The sequence below is a fragment of the Narcine bancroftii genome, chromosome 2 (assembly GCF_036971445.1).
Source record: "Narcine bancroftii isolate sNarBan1 chromosome 2, sNarBan1.hap1, whole genome shotgun sequence".
Taxonomy (NCBI): Eukaryota; Metazoa; Chordata; class Chondrichthyes; order Torpediniformes; family Narcinidae; genus Narcine; species Narcine bancroftii.
This window is the reverse complement of record NC_091470.1, coordinates 32,229,056-32,253,085: the sequence shown is the minus strand read 5'-3', so window position 1 is coordinate 32,253,085 and position 24,030 is coordinate 32,229,056. Positions and strand designations below refer to the sequence as shown.

At 41.9% G+C, this 24,030-nt stretch overlaps 1 protein-coding gene across 2 annotated transcripts in view; it reads right to left on the bottom strand.

Moving 5' to 3' along the window:
- asb2a.1 (ankyrin repeat and SOCS box containing 2a, tandem duplicate 1) overlaps positions 1–23,156 on the bottom strand; it is a 58,685-nt gene extending 35,529 nt beyond the window's left edge. Inside the window, exons 1-4 of one of the 2 annotated variants that reach the window (XM_069916194.1) lie at positions 23,028–23,156; positions 9,606–9,879; positions 7,331–7,429; positions 6,516–6,682 (exon numbers count right to left, since the gene is read on the bottom strand). In XM_069916194.1, the coding sequence (XP_069772295.1) occupies positions 6,516–6,682; positions 7,331–7,429; positions 9,606–9,856 (517 nt within the window). In that variant the 5' untranslated portion in view covers positions 9,857–9,879; positions 23,028–23,156. Of the gene's footprint in view, positions 1–6,515; positions 6,683–7,330; positions 7,430–9,605; positions 9,880–22,800; positions 22,892–23,027 lie in introns of those variants that run through there. The other variant, XM_069916195.1, reaches the window with a different exon arrangement.
- Positions 23,157–24,030: the final 874 nt, after the last annotated feature.

Here is a 24,030-nt window from a genome sequence, read left to right as displayed (position 1 = left end):
TTCTACAAGAGATAAAGAAAGTGCAGGATAGATATATTTCAAGAAAAAATAAAATTGCACAAATGTAGCTAACAAGAGCGCTTAAGGCTAAAATAAAAGCAAAAAGGAGGGTGTGCAAGGAAGCAAAAATTAGTGGAAAAAACAGCGGACTGGGAAATTTTTAAAAACTTATAGAAAGAGATGAAGAAAGTCATTAATAAGAAAAGATGAATTAGGAAAGGAAGTTGGCAAATAACTTACAAAAGGATACTAAATTTTTAAAAATAATATGGAGTAAAAGAGAGACATGATTAGTTATAGGACCGATTGAAAATGATGCTGGAGAAATTATAATACGTAACAAAGAGATGGCAGAGGAACTAAATGAGTATTTTGCACCAGTCTTCACTGAGGAAGACATTAGTACCTGATGGTCAGAGGTCTCAGGGCATAGAATTAAGTTCAATCAAGATTACTAGAGATATAGTGCCAGTAATATAAATGGACTAAAGATAGATAAATCTCCCGGACCAGATGAAATGGGTTCTGAGGGAGGTGATTTTCGAGATTTTGCAGAAATCAATAGACTCTGCCATGGTTCCAGAGGATTGAAAGGTCGCAAATGTAGATCCACTGTTTAAGAAAGGAGGGAGGAAGTAAAAAGGAAATTACAGGCCTATTAGTCTGATGTCAGTAGTTAGAAAGTTATTGGAGTCGATCCTCAAGGACGAGGTTATGAAATTCCTCGAGGTGCATGACATGATAGGTCCAAGCCAGCATGGTTTCATGAAGGGAAGGTCCTGCCTGGCCAACCTATTGGAATTTTTTTTGAGGAAATCTCAAGTAAGATGGGCAAGGGAGAGGCTGTGGATGTTGTGTATTAGAATGGGTGGAGCATTGGTTGATAGGCAGAAAGTAAAGGGTGGGAAAAATGGATCCTATTCTGGTTGTTTGCTGGTTACTAGTGGTCTACAGGGGTCAGTGTTGGGGCCGCTTCTTTTTACCATGTATATTAATGATTTAGATTATGGATTGAATGGTTTTGTGGCTAAGTTTGCAGATGACACCAAGATAGGTGGTGGAGTAGGAAGTGTTGAAGAAACCGAAAGGTTGCAGAGAGACTTAGACAGTTGAGGAGAGGGGAAAAGAAATGAAACTTGAGATATAATGTTGAGAAATGTACAGTTGTACATTTTGGAAGAGGAAATAAACAGGCAGATTGTTATTTGGACGGGGAGAAAATTCAGAAGAGCAAAGGGACTTGGCGGGGAGTCCTCATGCAGGATAACGTAAAGGTTAACCGCCATGTTAGATCGACAAAGAAAGTAAATGCTATGATGCCATTCATTTCAGGAGGAATCTTGTATAAGAGTAAAGAGGTGTTGATGAGGCTCTATGAGGCATTAGTGAGACCTCATTTGGAGTACTGAGTGCAGTTTTGGGCCCCTTATCTTAGAAGGGATGTAATGATGTTGGAGAGAGTATAGAGAATATCTACCTGGATGATTCCTGGAATTCAAGGGCTAACATATGAGGAAAGTTCAGCAGCTCTTGGAATCTATTCAGTGGAGAATAGAAGAATGAGAGGGGATCTTATAGAAACATTTTGAATGCTGAAAGGATTGGACAGAGTAGATATGAATAAGATGTTTCCTTTAGTGGGTGAATCCAGGACAAGAGTGCAGAGTCTTAGAATTAGAAGGTACCCATTTAAAACTGAGATGAGGAGAAATTTCTTTAGCAAGAGGGTCATGGATTTGTGGAAATCAATGCCATTTACAGCTGTGGAGGCCTGATCACTGGAGGAGTTTAAGCAGGAGATTGATGAGTATCTATATAGTCAGGGTATCAAGGGATATGGGGAAAAGGTTGGAATTTGGAACTAGATGTGAGAAAGGTTTTGCTCAGGCTGGAGTTGTGGAGAAGACTCAATGGACTGAATGGCCTACTTCTGTTCTTTTATCTTGTGAATTATGTTATACTAGCAGGATACCCGGCATTGCCCAGGAAATAAAACACATATTTGTTGACTACATGGTTGAAGCAAAAAAACTTCATGGTAATTCTCCATAAATAATTTTTTTCAAACAATTTATATTCTTTGTAACAGAGATGCATGGTTCAAACAAAGTTGACTTCTGGCAAAACATAGACAAACATTTCTCAGCTAAGGGCTTTATAATAAACAATGTTTTTAGTTTTTCCACTTGGAACATTTACATAGAGACTGCTTGGGCTTCCAACAGGTGAACATCCAAAATAGAGCTGTCCATGGGAAATGCCAGGCTCTTTGAATTGCAGTCCAGCTACTTTCAATGTCTGACCTTGGGATATGTTGGTTTTTGGCCACTTGTTTTTATTCTGAATGTACATTGATGCCCAGCATTGTAACTAATTGAGGTGTCCTTGGTGCAAATTCAATTTTTTTTTTTACAACCTTTGTACTTCACATGACCTTAAAGGTTAAATTCAATGTGGTCATGATATTCAACATCAAATATTACCCCTACTAAATCTTCTTGGACATTTCTCCATGCATATTGATTTGCATGGTAAACAGACAAACATAAATGCATAAATATATATTAGATTAAAGCATCAAATCTGGATTTTTACATTTTCAGAGCATTGAAAAGAGAAACAGCAATAGATGAAGACAATTTAAAACTGCCAGTAAGGTAAGGAATAGAGAAAAAGAAATGCCAAAGATTGTAAAGTATTTTGTGTCACTGAGGTTCCAAATAAAGTCCTTCCCACAAAACCTGTGAGTGGGGTAGAACAAAGGTTAGTTGGGAATTGGTGAACTAAGGAGAAGTTTACCAATGGCCTCTATCCATCATTCTTCACCCCTCCCTAATCACCAACTCCCTACTGGCCGCTGCCCAACCCCTCCCACCCTGTCCTCATTATACTCGCTATCTCCCCAACACTCTAGTCCAAAATGTTGACTTTTTTTTCCTACTGATGCGGAGTTCCTCCAGCAGATTGATTTTGCTTCAGGTTGCAACATTTGCAATCTCTTGTGTGCCCTCAATGAAACGTGTGTTGCCTGATGAAAAACAAATTTGAACGAAAATGTGATAGCCAATGCTCTTAAAAGGTACACGAATGAAATGAATGATAGATTGGTTCATTTTTTAGATTTGATGAGGGATAAACATCACCTGGAACATGGTCATAGCTTCCTGTAACTTTATCTTTTGTAGACATCTATCCTATCAAATGCACAACAGAAATGTAGCAAGCCCTTAAGTCTACCAGGCCAAAAAAATGTACACATGTTATGAAGTGTGATTTGAAAGTACGCCCTCTAACTCAAAGGCCCTCTAATTGCAAACATTGAACCAATTTGACACAAAATAGGTTCTGAAAATAAAGAAAGCAGCATTGGCTGAGCTCAAGTAACAAGAGAAAGGCATTGGAAGAAAGTGCAGGAGTTTTAGGGAAGTGGGATTCATGGATTGTACTTGAAAGAGTCAATGCTGACTAGATGAGTCTCGACTGTTTATGAATGGAATGATATTCTCCAACCCATTTGTGAGCAAGTTGTATGGAGTGCACAAAAGGCATCTGTTATTTTTGTTTATGAACAATTGTACACCATGTATAGTCACAGAGTGATTATGTTATGGAGTGGTATCCAGAGGCCTGAACACATGAGTTCAAACTCCATGATGGTGGTTATTGTTATGACATAGACCACCAGCAATAAAAATTCAGAAAGACAATGGTATCTTCAAAACAATAATTTTTATTAATATAAAATCTTACCTAACTCTAAACTTAACCCCATTGTGTGTGTGTGAGTGTGTGTGTGGCAAATCCCAAATTTTTGTAGATTTGCTTTCAGAAAAATATTTCTTCATACAAACTACTTTTTCACAAATTCCCCTCTTTTGCATGGAGATTTTGGAACTTGTGTTTCACAAGATGATTTAACCAACCCAGGCAAGGGTTAAATCAAGTGACAATTACAAGTGGACAAACAGAACTGCTCTCTCTTGACAAAGAGACAGTTAAGGTGGCCCTTTCCTTTGAAGCCACTGATTCTGTGTTCTTTCCCGATCATAGGGAGAACACACAACAGTACCTCTCTCATTGAAGGTTACTGCATTTCTAACTTCAGAAGAAGCATGGTTCAATATTAAACATGCCTTCTTGAAGTGTCCCAATCATCACTGGTTTGTTTTAAGTTAATCTCTTCCAGAATTTTATGAACAAATGCCTCCCAGTTGTCTGCACAGCTAAAAAGCAGCCGGTTTTCTTGTGTACACAGGTGCCTTTCTGAGCAAATATCCATTGTCTTCAAACTTTCAATGGAAAACAGTCTTTTATGGCTTTTAACTGAACAATGATAAGACTTTAATGGCTTCTGTTTGATTTTGAATTAGCAGACAGTTTGACTCTGGAAGACATTCTTATCTGCTAACATAAATGTGTGATCTGTCTTTGTGAAAGTGTCCTTGCATCCAACTAATATATTTATAAACTAAAGATTAATAATTACATGATTCTGTAACAGCTATGAAATTTAAAGTCAACTGATCAAATCAAACTGAAATAAAATACCAGCATCAGTAAAGGTGACCACAGAATTGTCAGATCATTGTACAAATCCATTTAGTTTACTCAGGTCCTTTTGGAAAGGAAATATCCTGGCTTATATGTGACTCCAGGTCAGGGTCAAGTTCACAATATTCACACAAGACAAAGGAACAGAAACAGGCCACTCAGCCCATCGAGTCTGTTCTGTAAATTTACACTAAACTATTCTACACTAGTTCCAATTTCCAGTCTTTTCCCCATATCCTTTGATACCCTCACTAATGAGATACTTGCCTATTTCTTGTTTAAATACTCCCAGTGATCTGGCTTCCGTTGCTGTATGTGGCAATGAGTTCCACAGATCCACGGCCCTCTGGCTAAAGAAGTTCTTCCTAATCTCTGTTTTATTTGGAAAACTTCTAATTTTCAGACTATGACCCCCTTGTCCTCGATTCACCCACCAAGGGAAACATTTTATCTACATCCACCCTACCTAAATCTTTCAAAATATTAAATGCCTCTATGAGATCTCCTCTCATTCTTCTATACTCCAATGAATATAACCCAAGAGCTGCCAAACGCTCCTCATATGTTAGCCCTTGCATTCCGGGAATCATCCTAGCAAATCTCCTCTGCACCCTCTCCAACAACATCACATCCTTTCTAAGATAAGAGGCCCAAAACTGCACACAGTACTCCATATGAGGTCTCACCAGTGCTCCACAGTCTCATCAACACATCTTTACTCTTGTACACTATTCCTCTTGAAATGAAGCCAACATAGTATTCTCTTTCTTCACTACCAATTTCACCTGGTCGTTAACTTTTAGGTTTCCCTGCACGAGGACACCCAGGTCCCATTGCACATCCGAGGTCTGAATTTTCCCCCCATCCAAATAGCATTCTGCCTGTTTAATTCCATTGTAAAAATGTACAATGGTACATTTCTCTATGTTAAATCTCACTTGTCATAATTTTGCCCAGTCTCCTAAACTCTCTATATCCTTCTGCAACTTTACGGTTTCTACTACACTTTCTACTCCGCCACCGATCTTGGTGTCATTATTGTTACATATACCAAGGCACAGTGAGAACATTTATTTTGCATGGAGTCCAGCTTTGCAATCAACTCATAATGCAACAGTAAAATCACAGTAGAGTGGAGTGTTACAGAGATCAGAGAACTGAGCCGAGGAATATTTTAGCTGTGTGAGGTTTATTCTGAAGTCTGATGATGGAGAGAAAGAAACCCTCCTTGAATCTGGCAGAGCATGATCTCACACTTTACTTGCTCTGCCATTCAAATTGATAATGATGGGTCATTCAGATTTAGTGCCCTATTCCAGCTTTCTCCATGATTCATTCAGATTTTGTGCCCTATTCTAGCTTTCTGCATGATTCCTCTACCCCAAGAAAAAATATAACATCCAACTCGCTCTTGAATAGACTAAATAATTAGGCTTCAGAGAATTCCAGTTTCACCACTTTCCAGTGGGAAAGAATTCTCTCCTCATCTCTGTCTTGAATGGTTTACGCCTTATCCCAGACTGTGACCTCCTAATCCAGACCCACTGGTTTCAGGAAAAATTCCTCCTGCATTAAATCTATCCAGTGCAGTTTGCCTTTTGTGGGTTACTTGGAGACATCCTCTCAGCTCTGAACTTTTAGAGAGTAGAAGCCTAACTCGAGTAAAAAGAAATCTTTGTTATCCTAATGAAATAGTTGGTGGTGACAGGAACCAAAGATGACCAGTAAGAAATAACAACGATATGACTGAATTGTCTAAAAAGATAGCAACACTCGCCATACAAAGTTACAGTTTGAGGAAAAATCAGTGCCATGGAATAATAACAAAAGCACTAATCGGTGGTGCTCTGCAACTCTTGAGCTATCTGGCTATTTTCCCCAAATCACAAGCCTCTCAATCCCTTTACAATGTTAGGCGAGGTGTGGGCCGGGGAGTGCAATCCCTCCTATACAGATGGACTGACCTGACAGCAGCAATTTCACACAGCCTGGCTTGTTGTAATAGACCGCTTCATGGAGAGGCATCCAGCCATCCGGATTTGGCGCCGAAAGAGACTTCCCGGCTTGTATCATCTTTTTCAAGGCTTCTTCGTCACCATTGCTTATGGCAATTGCAACAGGATCAGGCTCCCTGGAATGAACCAAAAAAAGTCACCAGATCACACTGCAGTCGAAAAGGTGCAAACTTCACAACTTTAAAGCTTAATCATTTTCTTTACACCAAAAAAACACACCTCTGGGAAAAGATACCAGACTGAAATGAGCAATCCCTGCCCCGGGGGCAGTCCGGTTTATCTGCAGGAACACCTACCCACCGCTCAGATTTTTTTCCTGGGAAGGCTGTTGGGGGCAAGTGCAGTGAGAGGGAAGGGCTGTCACAAAGAAGCCCAGGGACATTGGCTGGAAAATTAAAAAGATTTTTTTTTTGGGGAGGCACTTTTCACTCTAATCCCCAATTCCCCCGCCCGGCCAGTGAACTGTGAAGCTCCATTGTCACCCTTCGATCCTGGCGGGAATATCGGGAGAAAGGCGGCATTGGAACTCTAGACAAAAGTATCCGTGCCAACAAGCGATTGGCAGTGCTGTCCCATAGAGGACAATAAAGGAGACAGTATTATTTGCATGTATGCCCATAACACTTGCTGCTCATAACACAAGGTGTGGTCTCTACACCTCCCTTTTTCCGAAACAGAAAAGCACGGGGAGCGTTGTTTATGTCCGTTCAGTAAGCCAGACCCCCCCCCCCCCCCCCCCAAACCGGGAACAAAGACACACTTACTCAGGCGGCTTGGAGACCGGGAAGAGCCTGCCGTCGTATCTCCTGTAAAACGCTGTTCTCGGAGGGTTCGCAGTGGGGGCAGCGCTGGCCCGTGGTGACCTGACACAGGGTCGGGAATGAAAAAGCGAGAAGTATTGGGAATAAGAGAAGCCCGTCATTTTATTCCCCCGCAGTCTCTTTTTGTGTGTGTGTGTGTGTCCAGGCTCGAATCTGCACTCGCACGTGTTTATTTTTGGCTCCGAGACGCCAAGGGACTATTTGACCATATAAGACAATAGATTTGGAAGCTGGGTCAAATGGAAGGTGGACATTCCAACGCTCGGGGTAGGAGCAAGCGACCTACAAGTGATCCCTGTCACTTCCAACTGAATTTGATTTATGGCGGCATCTTTTTAAGATGTTTGCAACCCACCTCTGGTGGTTTTGACCGAAACAAATCCGTGCTTCCAAGCGCCACAAGCCACAGGCTTGATGAACCTGGAGCAGAGAGATCCGCTGGGCGAGATCAGCTCAAGCCCAGCCGAAGGTGCAGATCTGAACTAAAATGTTGGAAACCCGCGGGAGGAGAGGGAGTGAGGCCACTCTGGCTCGAATTGTCCATTCATTTTCGCACCTTCCCAACACCCGATAAAGGCTCCAGAGCCCGAAACGTGGATTGCCCCTTTCCAGCCGCGGATGCTGTCTGACCTGTTGAGTTTCTCCAGCAATTCTTTGTTAGCTTTCACCAGAGTTCTCAGTCTTCCTCTAAACGGAGGGTTTTAAAAAAACAACAAAACCCCAACCTGCTGGAGGAACTCAGTGGGTCGAGTAGCATCAGTGAGAGAGAGAAAAAAAAGAATGGTCAAGCTTTCGGGGCCAGAGCTGATGCAGGGTCTCCATCTCTAATGTCGGCCACTCTGTCTGATGCTGATCGACCCTCTGAGTTTCTCCAGCGGCCTGTATTTTTTCCTGCTCCAGATTTCAATACTTTCAGCATCTTGTTCCATATTGGGTTCAGTTTATCCGTCGGACCTTTCACCACGCAGGTGACAAGTGGCACAGTCAATGGAAAGCACAGACACAAAAGCGATGGGAACGAGTTAAATTGTCTGATTGCTAGAAAGATGGCCACATACAGCAAATACAGCTCTCTCTCTCACACACACACTCACACACAAAACGTGAGCTGACACAGAGGTGCACATTTGATCACATGCTTCTTGTTTCCAATGTATTTCCCTCCTGATTTGTGCCCTGGAGGGGTGAACTCGAGGCGGGCAAGTGCTGATTTAACTGGCTTCTCCCGAATGGGGCTTTCAGTCTGAAAATAGGTGTGTGCAAGAGAGAGATTGAAACTGTCTGTGTGCGTGTGTCAGGGAGATAGACTGTTTATATATGTCAATACAGTGTGTATTCGTGCGAGTCTGTGTTGGAGAAAGAGACTGTGTTTACATACGTGTCTGTGTATCAGAGAAAGGTGTGTGTGAGAGAGTGAGACTATGTGTGAGACTGTGTATATGTGTATGAGTGAGTGTGTGAGACTGTTCATACGTGTGTATATGTGTATGAGTGAGTATGTGAGACTGTTCATACGTGTGTATATGTGTATGAGTGAGTGTGTGAGAGAGAAAGAGACTGTTCATACGTGTGTATGTGTGTATGAGTGAGTGTGTGAGAGAAAGAGACTGTTCATACGTGTGTATATGTGTATGAGTGAGTGTGTGAGAGAAAGACTGTTCATACGTGTGTATATGTGTATGAGTGAGTGTGTGAGAGAAAGACTATTCATACGTGTGTATGTGTGTATGAGTGAGTATGTGAGACTGTTCATACGTGTGTATATGTGTATGAGTGAGTATGTGAGACTGTTCATACGTGTGTATATGTGTATGAGTGAGTATGTGAGACTGTTCATACGTGTGTATATGTGTATGAGTGAGTATGTGAGACTGTTCATACGTGTGTATATGTGTATGAGTGAGTATGTGAGACTGTTCATACGTGTGTATATGTGTATGAGTGAGTATGTGAGACTGTTCATACGTGTGTATATGTGTATGAGTGTGTGTGAGAGAAAGACTGTTCATACGTGTGTATATGTGTATGAGTGAGTATGTGAGACTGTTCATACGTGTGTATATGTGTATGAGTGTGTGTGTGAGAGAGAGACTCTTCATATGTGTGTATGTGTATGAGTGTGTGTGAGAGAGAAAGGGACTGTTCATACGTGTGTGTGTATATGTGTATGAGAGTTTGTGCGGACCTCTGAACTCTGTGTTCACACACATTCACCCACCTGTTCTTGGGGCATGACTGGGGTCCAGAACTCTGAACCGCTGGAGGATTCACTTGAACCTGGCCTCGGGTTCTGGGATGGGTCTGCACTGTCGAACTGGGAGGATGAACGGAGGAAGAGGGCGACATGGTGAGGCTTTGCTCGACCGCCATCTGAATTAACTCCTCCTCGCTGAGGCTGCTGTACAAACTGTACTCCTCCTGTCCAAACGTGCGCCCCGAATCGCGGCTGGCAGTGACTCGTGTCGCCATTCTCCTGCAGCGTCAGGGGCTGACTGGAGGAAGCAAAAAAAAAGCCCAAGCTTTTCAAAACACCAGTGCTTGCCAATTAAAAAAAATTTCATTGCATTCCTTGCCATTTATGTGCAAATGGTCTTTCAAAGAAAGCTTCGGCTGGAGCAGTGCTTTTGGATGTTGCTTTTGGTCTTCGTCCTTCCGAAGTGCAAGCCCCCTCGGCCCTCCCTGCACCACCCTGCGCCGCAAATGCAGTCTGAGCGCCCGATTGGGGTCCCCGCTCTCCCCACTGGCCTCAAGGCCTCCCCAACGCATCCTCCCCTATCACCTCCGTTGTAGCAAAGGGAACAATCTGGTCAGCTCCCTGGATTGTTATGATAAGGGAGGGGGTGGGGGGGGGGGCGGTGGTAGCTTCTTGTTAGACAGCAAGCGTTCAATATTTTTAAGTGTAAGAATTGTCCTTTAAAATGTCCCCCCCCCCCCCCACAGCTTGTTGTTTTTTTCTTGCAAATGATCACAAATACTAAAACTAAATATTACTATTCCATAAATGTACTTGACTTGTCCACAGCTATTTTTCCCCCTCCTTGGTTCATAGTGATGTTATCAAAATGCTAACACCACTATCAAAACACCAGATATCTGAGGATATAGCAAAGGACATGTGCAACAGCTTGGTCTGAGAGTTAGGTATGAAGAAACTACTCAAAAGAGGAAGGGAAAGTAAGTGTTTGATGGGAACTTTCCAAAGCTTAGGAATTTGAGAGCTGATGGCATGCTTGTCCACAGTGGATTGACTAAAGTTGGGGATATTCCCCCTCCTTGAAGTTCCTCTTGCAGTTTAGAAAATGTTGCAGCCAACTTGATTGCGACAAGGCTGATGATGAGAAGTGTCACAAGGACTAATAATTTGTTTTTAGTGATGTTGACTGCAGATGGTTTCTAAAAAAAAAAGTCAGGAGATTGCTCCAAGACTGATGCCATGGCACTTTTATGACAGAAACATACTGTATTGGGTTCAAATGGTTCTGATGGTACAGCACTTCCTTGGAACTATCTCGATATCTTGTTGTAAAGTATATTTCTGGGATCTGGACCCACACACTTCTGTAATAAGAACAGAAAATGCTGGTAACACTCAACAAGTCAAACAATATCTGTGGAAAGTGAAGCAAGAGTTAATACTCAAGGTTGGTAACTCTCCAGTAGGATCTTCTGAATCAGACACAACAATGTTCCTTTCTGTCATTTAAGAGAAGGATGTGAGGGGGTTGGAGGGTTATGGGCAGAGAGTGGGAGGGGGGATCTAGTGGAGTTTTTAAAATGAACCGGCGCAGACCTGAAGGGCCGATATGGTCTGTTTCCACAATGTAAACTATTATATGGTACCAGGTATTCTGCAGATGACACTAAAGGTTTTGGGTGTGAGTCTTTCTTGCTCACACATGCCTCCTCGCTCAACTCTGAAAACAACTGTGATCATTACTGATTATCCAGTATGCTAACCAAAGCCAGTGATCAAACACTCATAACTCCCCCATAAATCTGGCACAAACTACCCAACCGCAGAAAATAAAACAACATTGCTACACATTGCTACACATCAAGGGTGAGGATAGATTTGCTCCAAAAGAATACTGAACAGATTGAAGCCATTGTCTTTGGTCCATGTCAAAACTTAAATTCCAAAGCTGTCAACTCCATCCCTTTCTTTGGCTGGAAGAGAATTAAACTGTGAACTAGATGCTATTTTTGACCCCCAAGTTTAGCTTTGCATCACACATAAGTTAAAAGCGCCATCTATTTGCATTTGGTAACACAAACAAACTTTACCCCTCATTCACTTCACACAGTCCTTTGCAATCTCCACACTGGGCTAACCTCAGTATGTTACATTCCACCCTCTCAGGATTGGATACCATTCAGAACACTGCTGCGTATGTTCTTACATTGTACCATGCCCCATACACACATCATCCCCATGCTTACAGGCCTACATTGTCACCAGTTTAATGACATAGAAGTTTTAAATTGATTGTTCTGTTTTCAGATCTGTCTATGATCTTGTGTCTTACTTTTGCTCGACAGCATTATCCTTAAGCTCTACAGCCCAATGAGGCACTCTTAAATTTCTGGTCTCTGAAATATTAGTCAATCCACTGTGGGCAAGCATGCCATCAGCTCTCAAATTCCTAAGCTTTGGAAAGTTCCCATCAAACACTTACTTTTCCTTCCTCTTTTGAGTAGTTTCTTCATACCTAACTCTCAGATCAAGCTGTTGCACATGTCCTTTGCTATATCCTCAGATATCTGGTGTTTTGATAGTGGTGTTAGCATTTTGATAACATCACTATGAACCAACTTGGTTCACTATGAACCAACTTAAAAGTATTATATTAAGATAACTGGTTGTTGTTGATGAGAATCCTCACAGTAAGTGTTCTATATACCCTGAATTACCTGACATTGTAACATTACTCTCTAAACTGTTCTTTATTTGTTACTATTGCTCCACCTGCTCTATGGGTTGACTTAACTGGATAACTTGCAAAAAAAAGCTCTTTAAGTATCTTGGTGCACATGACAATAAACCATTTTTTTTTCAAATGTTTGCTTTAATTTGCTCATAACACATAATTATGGCAACAACTATACAAATTCACCAGGGTAGAGCAATAATTTAAATGATTATTCCCAGTCATATGGCCAATGCCTCCATACATTCATCTTCTGTCGTGAATTGATGGACAGTAAAGTTCAGATGGTCCTTGACCATTCTTACCTTTCCACAAGAAAATAAGGAATAGGAGCTGGAGTAGATCATCTGGCCTATCAAGCCTGCTCTGCCATTCAACAAGCTCATGGCTAATCTGGCTGTAGACTCAGCTCCACCTTTTCCCCACAACTCTTAATTCCCCTGATATACAAAAAAAATCTTTCTATCTAACTCAGGGCCAACACTAAGGTGGGGGAGGGGGGTATTTTCAGGCATCCCCCTTCCAATGAGCAACACTTGCATCACTAGTGTCAACACATAATATAAGCTCCCTACCCCTGCAGAGAGAGTTTGCAAATGGCAGTATGTGGCCCCCCTCACCATGGTTACCCTAATGCCCCCCTATTAGACTTGTTCTGATGCCGACCCTGATCTAACTATTTTGTAAATATATTTAGTGAGGTGGTCTCTACTGCTTTCTTAGGCAAAGAATTCCATAGATTCACTACTATCTGGAAAAAGTAATTCCTCCTTATGCTTCTCTTAAAACGACTTCACTTAATCTTCTGGCTATGTCGATAGTTCTAATCTCACCTACCACTAGAGACCACTTTCCTGCCTCGATCTTATATATCGATCTTTCATAATATTATATGCTTCAATGTGATTCTCTCTTATTCTTCTGAATTCCAGCAAGTATAGTCCCATGCAACCCAATCTTTCCTCATAGCCTTACCCCCTCATCTCTTGAATCGAAATGGTGAATTTCCTCTGAACGAGTCCTTTGAAGCCTGTATATCCTTTCCCAAATGAGATTAGAGCTGCACTCAGTATCAAGTGCAGCCTCACCATTACTATGCAAGTTGGATAAGAACTTCCCTGCATTTAAATTCTATCCCTCTGGCAATGAAGGCCGACATTTCATTTCTCTCTTGATTACCAGTTGATATGCAAACCACCCTCTTGCTGTTCATACACGAGCACCTCCACGACCTTCCACATATTGGCATTCTGCAATCTTTCATCATTTAAATACTAATACTGGACAATAATTTTGCTTCCTGAACACTTCAAGGTGTAATTCGTGGATTTTGGGGTGCTGATCAGGAAAATCACCTTAAAAATTTCCTATCACATACCATTTTTTAGATATAGCCTATTTTTGTAATTTCCTGTCATATTTTAAGTCGACTTCAAAACCATGAACTGCAACATGTCATTAAAAATTCATTTTCTGCATTTGCACTTGGACATCTTTCTTCCCTACTGATCTTGGTGCAGTCAGTGACAAACATGGTGAAAGATTTTACCAGGACATTGCGACCACGGAAAAGCACTATCTTGGGAACTGGAATCCATCAATGCTGGCCAACTACAGCTGGATACTGACACAAGAGACATAAGACACTGAATACAAATGAAAATCAGTGGCAAATCATTTTTAGGTCAGTTGAACGAACACAAAGTATCAGCATCACATACTAAATTCTATAAAGGGCTTCTCCAACTTCCTAAGTGATGCAGCAAATCTGAAATTATCCTTGTGTTCAGCTTGAAGTTGTCTGTCATAACCCCATTTTTTTTTCAGGAAGAAAATGTTTTGAAAAAAATTGTTGTCCAGTGTAATTTGATCTGCTATTTTTTCTTAAAAAATGGATGACCTGATATTTAGCAACATTGTACACCATCTGCCAGAGCTTTGCCCATTCACTTAATCGATCTGAAACTTCTTTCAAGAGCCCTAATGGATAAAGCTTAGAGGCAAAAAGGAGGCAATCGCTTTGACAAGTATTATATGGAGGTATTCAACATAATGAAGGGCTCTGAGGTAAATCTGTACATGATATAAAAATTGGTGGTGGGGGAGGTGGTGCTGAAGATACAGAAAGACTTCAGAGAGACTTGGATTGATTATGTGCCCTGTGGTTAGAAAGTAGTTAGAAAGGGGTTACTTAAGGTGGTTTGTGAGTGGACAAAAAAGGTTGAGAACCACTGAATGAGGAGAATGGGAAAAGAGGGCAGATGAAATACAAGGTGGGAACGTGTACATTCACATAGATTGGTAGAAGAAATAGACAGGCAGACTATTATTTAGATGGGGAGAAAATTCAAAATTCGGAGTCGCAAAGGGACTTGGGAGTCTTCGTATAGGATACCCTAAAGGTTAACCTCCAGGTTAAGAAGGCGAATGCAATGTTGGCATTCATTTCTAAAGGAATAGTATATACGAGCAGGGAGACTCTATAAGGCATTGGTAAGACCTTACTTGGAGTGCTGTGTACAGTTTTGAATGGCTTATTGGAGAAAAGATATACTGAATTTGGAGCGAGATCAACATATACTCTCTCTCTCAGGAATGAAAGGGTTTGCATATGAGAAATGTTTGTTGGCTCTTAAACAATACTAATTGGACTACAGAAGGATGAGGTGGGAGGGGGAAACCTCATAGAGACATTTCAAATGCTGAAAGGCCTGGACGGAGTGGGAAGGTTGTTCCCCATGGTAAGGGATCTAGGACAAGCAGGCACAACTTCAGGATAAAAGGGCATCAATTTAAAACAGAGATATGGGAAAGTTTCTTTAGTCAGAGGGTTGTGAATCTGTGGACTGGTTGCCACAGGCAGAGATTGACATATATTTGATTAGTCAAGGCATCAATGGTTATGGGAAGAAGGACAGAGAGTGGGAGGATGGATCAACTCGTGATAGAATGGGGGAGCAGACTCGATGGGCTGATGGGCCTACTTCTGCTCCTGTATCTTGTGATCTTGTGAAATAGTAAGAATTTTTTCCCCATGGCCAAGGTATCTAAGACCAAAGTGAGTAAGCTGAAGGTAAGGGATAGAAGGCTTAGGTGGTATCAGAGGAAGATACATTTCCCCCAGAGGTTAACTGGAATTTGGAATAAATTGTTGGTGGGATGGTTGAAGGTAGGAGTGGGGGTGGAGGGTGCAATCATAGGCAAAAGTTCTTTTTAAGAAGTATCCAGATAAGCACTTGAATTGCCAAGCATTTGGACCACATGCCAAGGACTGGAAAATGGAATTAATATGGACACTACTTGATGATTGACAGGGACATGTTGGTCTGAAGACCTTGTTTCTATGTTGTATGACTCAATATCTTTTCTGCTGTAACTTGTGCCATTGCCAATACAACATCGAATAAATGCTCGGCATTCTAATCACTAAAAATTAACCCAGGAAAACCATCTCCCATGACTTTCCTGAACATATTTTTTAAAGATGTTTTCTATGTACTTTTCATCTCTTTCCCTCTACACATTGTAAAATAGGCAGCATAAAGGCATTTAAAATCAAATTTCAATGGACAAATTTCTCTGGAGCGTAGAAGATTGAGAGGGGACTTGAGAGGTGTTTAAGATTTTAAAAGGGACAGACAGAGTAAATGTGGATAGGCTTTTTCAATTAAGAAAGGGGGAGATTCAAACTAGAGGACATGGTTTAAGATTGAAGGGGGAAAATTATAAGGGGAACATGAGGGGAAATTTCTTTATGCAGAGGGTGGTGGGGATGTGGAATGAGCTTCCGGCAGATGAGGTCGAGGCGGGATCATTGGTTACATTTAAGGAAAGACTGGATCGTTACATGGATAGGAGGGGACTAGAGAGGTATGGACCGGGTGCTGGTCAGTGGGACTAGGAGGGTGGGGATTTGCTACGGCATGGACTAGTAGGGCTGAACTGGCCTGTTCTGTGCTATAAGTGGTTATATGGTTTTGGTGAAGCAGGAAATTGAAGAATGATGAGTTGGATATAATAAATAAATAAGACACTAACGCAGAAGAATAGAAAAAGGTTCTTTTCGATTTGTGATCTACATCATCCTTCATGTCAGTGTTTGGCAATTGTCCACGATTGATTGCAGAGCATTTTGTAACTAAAAAAAAACACATGGGCAATCAGAGGATATTTCATGCTGACTAATAATTGAGAGGTTATTTTTCATGACATAATGAATCATGTGCTCAGGTTGAAATGGTTTCATATTTTATGTTTTTCATTTTGTGATAGTATATGAATTCAAAGGCTGCCACTGAGTAAGTTATTTTGTTTGGATGTGGAATAGTTGCGTGTTTACATATCCGTCTCCAATGTTGAAGGACCTTGCTACAATAAGTTAGTCCTTAAACATAACCAATTTTATCAGAGTGTAAGAGAGCTAGTAATTTAAGCATAAGACTATAAGATATAGGAGCAGAACTAGGCCATTCAGCCCATCAAGTCTACTTTGTCATTCCATCATGATCTGATCCATTCTCCCACTCAGCTCCACTCCCCAGCCTTCTCCCCATAAATTTTGAAACCCTAACTATTCAGACCCTAACAATATCTGGCTTGCTAACACCCAATGACTTGGTCTCCACAGCCAGCTGTGTTAGCAAATTCCAGAGGTTCACCACTCTCTGGCTAAAGAAATTCCTCCACATCTCTGACTTAAATGGGTTCTCTTCCATCCTGAAGTCATGCCCTCTTGTCCTAGACTCCCCTACCATGGGAAATAACTTTTCTACATCTACTCCATCCAGGCCTCTCAACACTCCAAAAGCTTCTAGGAGGTCTCCCCTCATTCTTCTGAACTCCAAGAGAACAGTCCAAGTGTTGTCAAATGTTTCTCATGCTACTCCCTTCATTCCTGGAATAATTATTGTAAACTGAACTCTCTCCAATGCCAGTACATCCTTTCTAGGTGCTAGGTTGAAGAAGACGACCTCCAAGGTAGTGATCTCAGGGTTGCTTCCTGTGCCACATGCTGGAAAGGTTAGAAATAGGAGGATAAGGCAGCTTAACATGTGGCTGGGATCATGGTGAAGGAGGGAGGGCTTCAGATTTCTAGATCACAGGGAAGGTGGGATCTGTACTGATGGGACGGATTGCATCTGAATTATAAGGGGATTAATATACTTGTGGATAGGTTTGTCCCGATGCGTTTAAACTAGATTTGCAGGGGGAGGGGAACCAGAATGTTAGAACAGTTAGTGAGAAGGACAAGGCCAAGGTTATGCGTGGACTTCATATACAGACCGAAATCAAAGATATGTATGTTAGAAATTTTATCGTGTATTTATTTTAATGAAAGGAGTACTATTAGAAAGATCAGTGCCTGATCTCCTATTAGGAAACAAGACAGATCAAGTGACAGATGTATGTGTAGGCAAACATTTTGGATCCAGTGACCATAATGCCATAAGCTTCAAGATAATTATGTAAAAGGATAAGTCTGGTTCTCATGTTGGGATTCTAAATTGGAGGAAGGCCAATTTTGTGGAAATGAGAAAGGATCTAGGAAGAGTGGATTGGATTTTTTTTTTTCTCTGCCAAGAATGTGTTAAGTAAATGGATGGCCTTCAAAGGCAAAATTTTGAGAGTGCAGAGATTGTATGTTCCCGTTAGGATTAAAGGCAAAGTTAACAGGCATAACCAGGGAACCCTGGTTTGCAAGGGATATCAGTGATCTGTTTAAGAAGAAGAGAGAGGTGTATAACAAGTATAGGCAACTAGGAGCTAATGAGGTACTTGAAGAGTACAGAAAATGCAAGAAAATACTCAAGAAGGAAATCAGGAAGGCAAAAAGGAGACATGAGATTGCTTTGGTAGGAAATGTGAAAGTAATCCAGAAGGGTTTCTATATGTATATTAAAAGTAAAGGATAGTAAGGGACAAAATTGGTTCTCTAGAGGATCGGAGTGATCAACTATGTGTGGAGCCTCACATAATGGGGGAGATCTTTTTTTGCATCGGTATTTACACAGTAGACTGGCAGAGTGCATAAGGAAGGAAGAGTAACAAACAGAAGTGTCATGGAACATGTGGAGATTAAGGAGGAAGACATGCTTGCTGCCTTACAATGAATAAAGGTAGATAAATCCCCCTGGCCAGATATGGTATTCCCTTGGCTCTTGAGGGAGACTAATATAGAAATTGCAGGGGCCCTGGCAGATATATTCAGAATTTACTTAGCCACAGGTGAGGTGCCAGAGAATTGGAGGGTAGCTCATGTGTCCTGTTGTTTAAAAGAGGCTCCAAAAATAAACCAGGTAATTATAGGCCAGTGAGCTTGCCATCAGTTGTAGGTGAATTACTGGAAGGCGTTCTGAGAGATAGGATACAAGGTATTTGGACAGCCATGGGCTGATTAAGGACAGTCATCATGGCTTTGTGCATGGCAGGTCGTGTTTAACGAATCTTGTAGAGTTTTTCAAGGAGCTTACCAAGAAGGTAGATGAAGGAAAGGCTGAGGATGTTGTCTACATGGACTTTAATTAAGTCTTTGACAAGCTCCCACATGGGTGGTTATTTCAAAAGGTTAAGGCACTAGGTATCAATGGAGACTTTGTAAACTGGATTTGAAATTGGCTCTGTGGGATAAAACAGAGAGTGGTAGTGGATGGTTGCTTCTCAGACTGGAGGCCTGTGTCTAGTGGTGTGCCTCAGGGATCTGTATTAAGACCATTGTTGTTTGTTGTCTGTATCATGATCTGGATAATAATGTGTTAAATTGGATCAGCAAGGGCTGATGACACACAGACAGGAGGCGTGGACAGCAAGGAAGATTTTCAAAGCTTGCAGAGGGATCTGGACCAACTGGGAGAATGGGCCAAAAATAGCAGATGGAGCTTAATGCAGACAAGTGTATTGCATTTTGGAAGGGCAAAGCAAGATAGGACATACACAGTAAATGGTAGGGCACTGAGGAGTGCAGAGAAGCAATGAGATCTGGGAACACAGATACATTGTTCCCTGAAGGTGGCGTCACAGGTGGACTGTATTTTGAAGAAAGCTTTTGGCATCTTAGCCTTTATAAATCAAAGTATTGAATATAGGAGTTGGGATGTTATGTTGAAGTTGTTTAAGACATTGGTGAGGCCAAATTTAGAATATTGTGTGCAGTTCTAGTTGCCCAACTACAGGAAGGATATCAATAAGATTGAAAGAGTGCAAAGAAGATTTATTAAGGTCTTCAGGAGCTGAGGTATAGGGAAAGATTAAATAGGTTAGGACTTTATTCCTTGGAGCAAATAAGAGTGAGGGGAGATTTGATAGAGGTTTACAAGATTATGAGAGGTATTGAGTGGATACGAGTAGGCTTTATCCTCATAGATTGGGGGAGATAAATGCGAAAGGTCATAGCTATAAGCTGAAAGGGGAAAGGTTTAGGGGGAACATTAAGGGAAAGTTCTTCACTCAGAGAGTGGTGGGAGCATGGAATGAGCTGCCATCTGATGTGGTGAATGTGGGCTCGATCTTATTTTAAGAATAAATTGGATAGATACATGGTTGGGGAGGAGTGGAGGGTTATGAAATGGGAGCAGGTCAATGGGTCTAGCTGAATAATGGCCTGTTTTCTGTAGCATTCTATGGTTCTATGAACTAGTGTTTTTTGGACCTGGCACAGGTTCAGCAACTCTGTTTACTTCAATGGAAAGCAGCCGCTGTGAGGAGAGAGGTTTGTTGCATATAATCTACATCTATAACGGCCTGTTTTCTGTGCTGTAGCATTCTATGGTTCTAAATAAGGACGCCAACGGTGACTTATGAAGCCTTAATATCACATCCCTGCTCTTCTATCCTAATCTTCTGGAAATGAATGCCAACATTGTATTTTCCTTCTTCACCACCGACTCAGCCTGATGGTTAACCTTTAGGGTATCCTGCACAGGGAGTCCCCAGTCCCTATTTATTGTTATATATGTATATTTGTCCTGAATTTGTATTGTTTATCTGTATGAGTGTTATGTCTAGTTGTGTTCCTCCATGTTTTGCACCGAGGACCGGAGAACACTGTTTGTACTTGGGCATTCAGACGATAATAAACTTGAACTGGAACCTTTAGCACCTCTGAATTTTGAATTTTCTCCCCATTCAAATAATAGTCTGTCCATTTATTCCTTCTACCAAAGTGCATGATGATACATTTTCCAACATTGTATTTCATTTGCAACTTCTTTGACCATTCTCCTAATCTATCTGAGGTCTCACAATCAGCAATGGATTGGTACCAGATTTATTTTGATGATAATGGTAGAAGGATGATTCTCAGATCCTTCAACATTTATGTAGGATTATTTACATCCATCTGGATGAAAAGACATAACCATGACATAACATACCATGCAAATGAGAACACCTCCAGCAATATTATAATACTACACAAAGTGGTCAGTTTATGTTATTTACTTAGGTCCTAGAATAAGACATGAAATCATAACTCTCTCATTGGTGAGAATAGCAACACTGAGCCAAGATTAACAGAAGGAGGTGCCAATATTTGGAACATATGAACTATGGTTTTAATATTAAAAGAAAACTGTTGTTTCAAGCATCGAGAGAACAATGGAAGATTTTTGATGACAGCATCACCACCTACCATCCTCCATATTTTATGGCTTTTTGACACTGCATGTGCATCTGAGTTACCATTCTCCTCTTGGACTCGATACTGAGTCCATTTACGGTTCTGGACCATAATGAACTGAGAAGATAAGTGAAGTTTGTATATGATCTGCCAACTTTATGTCAATCATAGTTCATGCACAAGCAGTAAGCTGATTCGTCTGAATCATTATGCTAACTCTCAGCTAAGAAAAAGTAACCCCTGGTTGATTTTACATTTGCATTTTTTTTAACAGTATTTATTATAATTTGAATATCAGAGACAGGGGCATGTGTGGAAAAAGAAAAAATTACAGGGCTGAATCATCATGACTTGGGGGTGGAACCATAGAACTACTGGGGAGAGCAATGGGAATGAAGATGGACATACTCTGAGCCTGAAGCAAAATCTGATCTCTCGACCCTTGAAAGAATGTTGGCTCAAACAGGTCTAAACAAATTTGGAAGTTTAACTGAACAAGCAATAGTTTCTCTGTCAATCAAGTGTCACAATGTCAGCTACTTTGCTTTAAGCAAAAAAGAATCTGCTGGAAGAGATCAGTGAGTTGGGCAGCGTCAGCATTGGTGGGAAGGGAAGGAAACTCAGTGCCTTGAAGTGAGAGGCCTCATCAATACAGAGGAAATCTTTAAAGTCGGCATGCCTTGAAGCGACCTTGTGGAATAGTCAAATGGAGACATAAGGGACTTCAGATGCTGCGACTCAAGGCAAAAATACAACCTGCAGGACGAACTGAATGGGTTGAGCAGAGAGTGGTGAGGTGGATTGGGGGCGGGGGGTGGTAGAAGAGGGGAATTGTTGACATTTGAGGTTGAACCTCTTCATCAAGTCTGATCCTAGCATCCACACTCTCTTTGTGTCACTTTGCAAATGTTTTTCTTTGAAATGCAACCGACTTGAGCTTAATGTGCATCTTTTAATTCAAAAGACAGATCTATCTTTTAGTAAATGGGTAGTGGGGCTTTCATTCCTGAGTTCATGCAGATGGAAAAACAGATAAAGAAAGAAAGAAAGAATATCTGATTACCAGTGAGATTCACAAGTTAATTTAATAAAGTATTTTGGATTTAGCTGAAACATTATTGTGTCCTCACATCAATTTAGCCTATTTACAAGTGCCCAACTCCTGTAAAGTCATCGATGGTAAGCACCATTAATTCATCAGTTCCAATTTGGCACCAGCTTACATTTAAGAGAGGAAGGGAAGACCAGAACAAGGACTGTGGGTTTTTTTTTGGACAAAGCCCCATTTGACAAAACGGAAAATAAGTGGGTGTTCTTAAACCGATTCTCTTTGGGAGGTCTGACTGCAATTTTTGGCTTTCAGACCACGAGCCATTGGAAAGGTCATCTTGACCAAGACGGCTCCGACCTCAACCCTCCAGCTCTGATCAGGGAGTCAGATCACAGCTTTGTGAAGAGGGAGAGAATGGACCCGAGGAGGGGCAATGAGCACACACGAAAAAGGTGCATTTGGGTGACGAATTTGCGAGAGTTGCAGAGTCCGGTCCGCCTTGACTCAGGGTTCAAGAACGCATCAGGGAACAAGGGTGGAGAAGCGGGGCAAACAAATGCGCTCGGGTCTGTCCCACCAGGGGACATTCACGTCGACTGGTTCAATGACAGCTCAATGTTACCAGTGTGAACGCAGCTCAAGCTCCCATGAAACACAAAAACCCCAACCCAAATGGCTGAGAGGTATATTTTAGCTGGAATATTGGTCGACTCCCATTGGGATATCTCGTGAACGACTTGGCTTTGCCCAGCGATTCCGACAACTGAAGCTGACAGAAACCTACAGCTGCGAGGCGATGTAAACAGCAGAGAGAACGAACCCGTGGAAATCACTTTGTCGAGGTCGCTGCCTCTACGACTTGACCAGTCAAGCTTCTTTCGGTGATTCGTTCTCGAGGCTCAAAATATAATTGCCTGATCTCCAAATCCCGTTTCCTATGTATAAAAAGCCCAAATCTTAGCTTCGCGGTTGTCTTTACGGCTCCCCTGTTAAAAGAATGGCACAATCGCAGGGTCATGTTAAGCTAGAGTCGAATCGTGACTTTACCGGCTGTCAGGGTCACCGTCCTCCCCACAAGGAACACCTTTGATCTTCGCAGCCTTTTCCCGAGCTGACTTGGGGGCGGGGAGGGGGGTCTTGCCTTGCCCGTGGTCCCCTCTGTCTCTGTCCTCTAGGTAAGGTTGGAGCGCGGTTTAAAAAAAAGAGAGGCTGCTCTATTTTTGGACAAGTGCGTGACCAAGTCATGAAAAGTGAAGTATGCCGGTGCATCGGCCAGCTGGGGTGTATATTTAACTGTGGGCACGGTAGCAAGAGCATCATCCCACGCCAGGTCCCGCTGCTCTGGCCGGATTTCATCCGCCACTGAATGGGAGAGCTTTCTCTCGTCAGGTTTAATTGCCCCTCGTCCCAGCCCGGGAACCAAAAGTTCGTTCCTGGCTTTCTGAACAAAGATAGGAAATATGCGACCCTCCAAAAGCATCTCTCGCTCTGAGAAGGGTTGGAAGTTTGGGCCTCTTTGAGCAACCTGAGATAGGGTGATCTTTCTGGACGTTGGTGGGAGAACCCCAAAAGAGCCTGGATTTCTGATGGCAGATACACAGATGCTGGAATCTGGAGCAAAGCAAAACTAACTGCAGCATCAGGGGGAGAGAAAAGAAGTCTTCATGCAGGGTTCCAACTCAAGATGTCACCAATTCCTTTTCTCCCTTTGATTTTCTACAGCAGACGTTTTTTTTTTTATAAACCTTTTCACAGAGGTATTTGATGAGGTATGTGCATTGAAGGTGATGGGGAACGCGAACGGTGGAGTGGGTGAGACTTGGAGTTGATCAGCTATTGACCCGTTGTGGCCTTGATAAAAGCTCTCACACGACTGGAGGGAGAACAAACGCTTTTATTAGCTTTCAACAACGGGTAGGGTTCACAAGTAGGCTTCAGAGGGCTTCTGGGTTAAGGGGGGAAACTAGGGTATACGGGAAGTGGGGCCAGTCACTCTCCCTGTTCACTTCACCCCTGGGATAGGTTTGCATCAGCTTGCCTTCTTCTGCTC